Raw genomic sequence first — 7,028 nt, 5'->3', positions numbered from 1 at the left:
TTTTGCACGTCACATCACCTCCTTAATTAGCAGACTTCAACTTGTTGGGTCCATATTGGGTGGCGTTAAGTTTGCGTGCCGTTACTCCCAAATTTAAATTAGAAATTAAAAAAAAAATTAAAAACGTGGCATCTCTTGACACGTCTCCCTAATTCCGCGGGCTTTCCTCCGCCGCACCCTCTCCTATATAAGCAGCTGTAACTGCCTCTGTATCCTATCACCCAAATGATAACACCTTCCCTCTTGCTCCCCTCCCGAAACCTAATTCTAATTCCTCACTTCCTTCTTCGTGTGTGAGGATTTAGAAATGCCGCGCAACGGACTGCGCGCCCTCTTCTCCCACGCAGGCCGCTGGCGGTCCAATCCGCCGTCGGCGTCGCCACGGCAGAGCTTCTCCGCCACCCTCATGGAGGATCATATCGCCTCCGCCGAGGCCATCATCTCCCGGTGGAACGCCGACGCCAACGCCAATACCTTCGCTAAGGTCACCTCCCTCTTCCATGCCGGCCGCGCCGAGGCCCGCGAGTTCCTCCACGCCGTCGCCGACCTCCAGCGTGCCATGGTCTTTTTCGTCTCCGGCGAATGCGCCGCCCCCGCAGCCGCCCGCTCCGCCGCTCTCATCCGCGCACAGACCCTCATGCAGACCGCCATGCGCCGCCTCGAGCATGAGTTCCAGCAGATCCTCTGCACCAACCGCGACCGCCTTGACCCCGAATCCGTCTCCTCCTCCACCCGCACCCGCTCCAGAGCCTTCTCCGACGATACCGAGGCCTCCGACGACGACGAGATCTGCGCCGCCGGCGAGTCCATCGGCGAGGTCGAAAGGGCCTCCGCCGTCGCCATGGCCGACCTCCGCGCCATCGCCGAGTCCATGATTGCCGCCGGGTACGGCAAGGAGTGCGTCCGTATCTACAAAACCCTCCGCAAATCCATCGTAGACGAGGGCCTCTACCGCCTGGGCTTCGAAAGGCTGTCCCAATCCCAGATCCACCAGAAGCTCGATTGGGAGGCCCTCGACCTCAAGATCCGCTCCTGGCTCGTTGCCGCCCCTGTCGCCCTCAGGACCCTCTTCTCCGGAGAACGGATCCTCTGCGACTACGTCTTCGCCGGCTCCGATTCCATCGGCGAGTCCTGCTTCGCCGACATCACCCGCGACGCCGCCGCCCTATTCCTCGAATTCCCCGAATCCGTGGCCAAAACGAAGCGGTCGCCGGAGAAGCTGTTCCGGATCCTCGATGTCTACGACGCCATCTCCGATCTCTGGCCAGAGATCGAGGCCGTCTTCTGCTTCGAGTCCACCGCCGCCGTCCGGTCCCAGGCTCTCGCCTCCCTTCTCAAGCTCGCCGAGGCGGCGCGAGCCATGCTCGCCGACTTCGAGACGGCGATCCAGAAGGACAACTCCAAATCGCCGGTCCCCGGCGGCGCCGTCCACCCTCTGACCCGCTACGTGATGAACTACCTCGCCTTCCTCGCCGACTACGAGGCATCCCTCGCCGACATCTACGCCGATTTTTCCCTCCAGATCCCGACTCCTCTCCCCGAATCCTTCTTCGATTCTGCCTCCACCTCCGCTTCCTCCTCCTCTGCCTCCGACGGCGGCGGTGCCGCCTCCACAATCTCCCCCCGGTTCGCGTGGCTCGTCCTCGTCCTCCTCTGCAAGCTCGACGGAAAGGCGGAGGTCTACCGGGAGGTGGCGCTCTCCTACCTCTTCCTCTCCAACAATCTCCAGTACATTGTGAACAAGGTCCGGGAGAGCCATCTCAGGTTCCTCCTTGGCGACGACTGGGCGGCGAAGCACGCGGCGAAGGCGCGGCACTACGCGTCGAGCTACGAGCGGCTGGGATGGGCGAAGGTGGCAGCGGCGGTGCCGGCGGACCCAGCGGCGAAGATGGACTCCAGCGAGGCGTGGGAGAAGATGAAGGGGTTCAACCTGATGTTCGAGGCGACGTGCCGGTGCCAGGCCGATTGGGTGGTTGCGGACGCGCGGATAAGGGAGGAGGTGCGGGCGTCGGTGGCGAGCTTGATCGTGCCGGCGTACCGAGTGTTCTACGAGGGGTGCCGCGCGGCGCTCAGGGACTCCAGCGCGGCGGCGGCCGCCGTGGTGAGGTTCTCGCCGGGGGACGTGAAGAACCGCGTCTATGGGCTTCTAGAATCGGGCTCGTTCCAGAGCCCCCTTCGATCGGCATCCATATAGGACACCCTTGTGTTTTGGTGAAATCTAAAGACACATACTTGTAATAAAGTTGATACACACTCAAACTATACAATTAACTGCGAAATAGTACCGAGTTACTTTTTTTTTCTTTTGCCAAAAAGGGAAAAAAATCCTCAAGCTGTTACAACCAATCTAATTAGTCATATAAATGCTAAATTCTGAGATGTTGTGATAATCCTGATCCACTAGTTATTTTATTTTGTTTTAGAAAAATACTATTCAGAAAGTAATGGTAGCTTTTCATTCATAATGCTACTAGTTGGTGTGTTCTACTATCTTATTATCAGATTCACCCTAATGTCATGGATTTTAATGGTTTGTGTGTTGTTTGATTCTTTATTCATGAACATCATATTAATTTTTGATTTTTTTGGGTAAGATTTGTGAATGTTTTTTTCACTCTAATTTGTGATTATGAATGGAAAAGTAGGTATAGAAAAATTGTATCAAAATTTTAAGGAATTATGAGGATTTAGTTCTGCAGTGTGCTATCATCCTTATGGCATCTGAGTCTTGGAAGGGTATTCAGACTTTGGACTCATGCTGTTTATATGTGCTTAAAATAACAAGGGTTGGGCTCAGTTATGGTCCTATGGGGAGACCAGGTGCAAGATTAACGAGAAATAAAAGCGTGCAAAAGTAATGGCCAAAATGAGATAATTGGACCTAAATGTCTGGTTATGGAAGTATGAACCTTTTTTTAAAAAAAATTTAACAAGTTAATTTTATTGACCTTTGAGAAATAAAAATATTACGTTAACGTGAAGATATGATAGACCCAATTAGATCAGCTGATTGTTGATGGGGCCGTTGTGATAGAGATTGGATCGTCCACATAGCCTGTTTGAGGTGGTTCATGATGCTCAAGAGAAAAAGGCATTACAAGTTAGACAAACATCATCTACATCTCACCATCACCGAGCAATTCCATGTTCAGAACTCTCAAGGTTGAGGTTGATTGCAGGGGCCTCATCAGTGTATCAAGATGACTGTGAATAATCTGAAGGCATTTTATCTTGTTTGATGGGCACTGATGCATCAACTTTCTCCTTTTTTGTTGAACACCCGTCTCATGAAATCGGTGGAGAGAGAGATAAAAACAGCCTCCGGCCGGGAAAATTGTGTCTGCCTACGCTAGATGCTCTCGCATGGTTGACCAAGTAAATTGCAAGCACTTGTTGACTCACTGATATTCCAGAGCACATGGGACACGTGGCCTTGTCTGCTCTTTGATATCTTAATACGCTGGTGCACGCATCGTGATGTTATATGTCTGATTTGGCCCAGAGTTTTGACTGCAACTTCTGACAGCTACTTGGATTTCGTATTCTTGGCCTTGGCTTGGATTCCTTTCTCCCTTCTTTGCTAGCAGAAACATTGAATTGGTTATTTGCAATGATCAAATGGATTCCGAGTCCACCAGTTTGGTAATTAGTAAAGATGTTCAGAATGAGCGCTTTTGCAACTATCTGAACATGCATATAGGCAATTTGTGATTATGGTGGAAGGAACAGCCTTGAAATGGATTCTCGATCTACAAAGATTATTATAATTTTTGTTAAAGAGTATCTCCATCACCATTACCTCAGAGAGAGAGAGAATCTCCATCACCATGTTTTGCATGGAAACAGACTAGGAAATCTTCCTAGTTGGAAGACACCCCAATGAAAGCCACCCTATAATTCATTGTGGTACGATACTTCATGTGTTCAATTTCATTTTAACTTTAATGTCAGGTCTTTTAGCACCCAACTAATGCTTATTTTTCTTTTGCAAGATAGCAAATTCTATCCTTGCAAAGGATGATAATGTGCATTTAATATAGCAACTCTCATTATCTCACACTCTGAAGTCCAAAATGAGCAATTGACCTTGATTCTTAATTTCACCTCAGAGTACCTCAGACAGTATACACATTCTTCACGTTAACATTTTTTATTTTCAGAAAGATAAGGATGTTAAGTGATAAATATAGACTCGATCAAATTTGGTAACTACCGTCTTAATTTTTAACTTACGAATTGTCGCCTTGTTGGACTGTTCAAAGAAAAACCAAAGCCATTATCATGAATTACGACAACATCAGATATATGTAGCATGCATAAGATCTTGTTAGTCTAGTAGCCACTACAAAACCAAGCTGGTACTTAAAAAGCTAAAAACTGCAGAAGGAAGTGCTGATAATGATAGAAAAACTGCAATGACTTGCAAGTGGCAAGAAAGTACTAAAGGCATATGTAATATGATCTGTTGCTAGGAAATCCTTCGTCATGCCCAGCATTTACTTATAACCAAATATCAAACTTCCAGTGTGTTAATTTTGCATCTAGATACTTCCTGAAGCACTGAAGCAAAACAAATATCTTATGATAGTTGTTTATGCTTACAAAGGATAACAATTTATGTACATATAATATAGCAATTCTTGTCACCTAAGCCACGGTTGTCCAAAATGAAATCTTGACGTTCATTATAAAATCCACCTCAGGGCTCCTTAACCAGAATATATATATATATATATATATATATATATATATATATATATATATATATATATATATATATATATATATATATATATATCATGCAGTTGACCTTACCCTGAGAAAGATGCTCGGTGGTGAACATTAGCTTAATCATAGTTGTGCAATGATTTGCTTCTCTTTTCTCAAATCTATCCATTGCTGCCTAATTTGACTTGTCTCAGAGATTACATGATTTTCATGCCATAACAAGCTTTAATTCATTTTTTTCCATCTGATACTTCAGTAATTTACTATCATTATCATGCATCAGAGCTGAATTTGGTCTACTTACCAAAGTATCAGCAGATTTAAGCCAAAGAAGCTTAACTACATGGTGGTACTGATATCTTCCCGAAGTTTGATGCATGATTCAACTTCCTGATATGGTGGATCTTGTTTCTAGATCCTATTTAGTTCTCCGTATGGTGGCTGGAGTAATCCACGTCTAGTAATTCTCCTCAATCAAACTAGCAGTTGCAAGCCCTTCTTATAGAGGTCTCAATGATGTAGCCAACATCTATAAGCTTCAAGAACTTGAATTGCCCAAACCATGATATAGCTCTGTATTAGTCAAGCTACGGGCCTCTTAAGAAGGAATTCTGGGTGCACATTTATATCCTTGCTTGCAAACGAAAATGGGAATATTATTATGTAGGAGAAATCTTACTGCTTGTTAACAAATCCTCAAAAGGCAGGACACTCTTTCATAAACACAGCTTTGAAAGATGAGGGTCAAATAAAATTAAGATCACAACAGATGTTAATCAGAATGCTCAGATAAAGCCTATCCAAAAGACAGTTGCCAGATAGTGGGATGAAATTCCCATATATGTGCATGTGAAGAAGTCTTCCCCTTTCAAAAACTTACCAAAATCAGTAAGGGATGTTTTATGTGTAATCCTAAGATTCCTGCTACACATTAATAAGTTTTATTCAGCGTAATCCATTAATTCTATGGTGTTACAAGAGTGGTCGTAGCAATTTAATTTCTGTCGTTTTACATTCTTTCACAAGTGAAATTAGTTTCTCAGGCATGAATCCCTACATTGCTTACTACTTTGGTTATGAGTCTTCTCAACAGTGTACTCTTTACTTAAAATTGTGCACAACATAGGAATCAGCTTAGTCTAAGTAGAACTATTTCTGATTGAAATCTCAGGCTTTGCTTTACAGAAGAAATAAAGCGAATGGAGGTTCTAAAGTTCGACACTGTGAGTGCAACTACAGTGAAGAGGCAACATACACATGAGAGACATGTCCAATGGGAAATGTAGATAGGTATTTAGTACATTTCCATTGAAAGTCAAACTATGTTCACTACAACAGCTAGTGCACTACATATCTCTAGCAACTTACTTGATCATGCTCTCTGATACTGCCGACAGATACGTATCATTTCATGCTCTCTAATTCATGAGTAACTTGGAACTTGAATGCAATGCGAGTTCTCTGACTATTAACGTAAGGATCTCTTTTTTTGTTGTTCTGTTCATGCAAGGAATCTCAAATCCAGAGGTTCTCAACCATTTGTGCTAGTTTTCATGTCCAAGATAAACCTTTTTTAATGAATATTAGGAGTAGAAGGAAGCCTTACCAAGTGTTAGACTTCCAATATCTACCAAATTTTGACTGCGTGGTCAATGAATTCTATAGATCTGCATTTTGTTTCCCATCTAAAACTTCAATTTAGAATAGATATCAGCCTTTGCTTGGACTCTGCGAGTGTGCAGCTTCTTACCTGTACAAGGAACTTAGATTATGTGGCTGTAGACCCTCAAATATGTCTCAAATGATACCACTAATAATTCCAAGCTTCAATAAAGCATGATTCAATAGTTTATTCTCCTAGTTATATCCTGAACAAGCAATTGAATACATTTTACACCTGTTATATTAATGGGTCCAACTCCATTTTGTCTTTTTAATCTCATAGTGGATGTCAAAAATATTGTAGCTAAATTTACCATGAAAAGACATTGAAAAATAATAGTAGCTATTGCATCCCATAGCAATGTTGGCACCAGACCATCCAGCCGTAGTCCATTTGTCTCACAACTAGCATTCCTTTGTCAAAATTGACAAACTTGTTTCCAAAGTCCAGCCATCCACCATTTGATAACATAATGGGCTTGATTCTTGACACCCAAGATTCCAAATCAATTAGTGGCTCTAAGGTTGTCATGCACCGCAATAAAGATTACAGAATGCCTGACTTATTGAACTACATGTAAGTAGTTCTAATAAACTCTAGACAAATAAATGTCATTCATGGGTCAAAAAACCAATCA

General features: G+C 44.1%; 1 protein-coding gene across 1 annotated transcript; it reads left to right on the top strand.

Annotated features, from left to right (window-relative positions):
• Nucleotides 1-203: 203 nt before the first annotated feature.
• On the top strand, nt 204-2,465 carry LOC105045752 (exocyst complex component EXO70H1). Its single transcript, XM_010924135.4, has one exon. It carries the CDS (start codon nt 308-310, stop codon nt 2,192-2,194), a length of 1,887 nt encoding a protein of 628 aa, XP_010922437.1. The 5' UTR covers nt 204-307; the 3' UTR covers nt 2,195-2,465.
• The last annotated feature ends 4,563 nt before the right edge of the window (nt 2,466-7,028 follow it).

Source organism: Elaeis guineensis, chromosome 5, assembly GCF_000442705.2.
Source record: "Elaeis guineensis isolate ETL-2024a chromosome 5, EG11, whole genome shotgun sequence".
Classification (NCBI taxonomy): Eukaryota; Viridiplantae; Streptophyta; class Magnoliopsida; order Arecales; family Arecaceae; genus Elaeis; species Elaeis guineensis.
The sequence above is the reverse complement of the archived record's forward strand: the minus strand, read 5'-3'. Positions and strand labels throughout refer to the sequence as shown.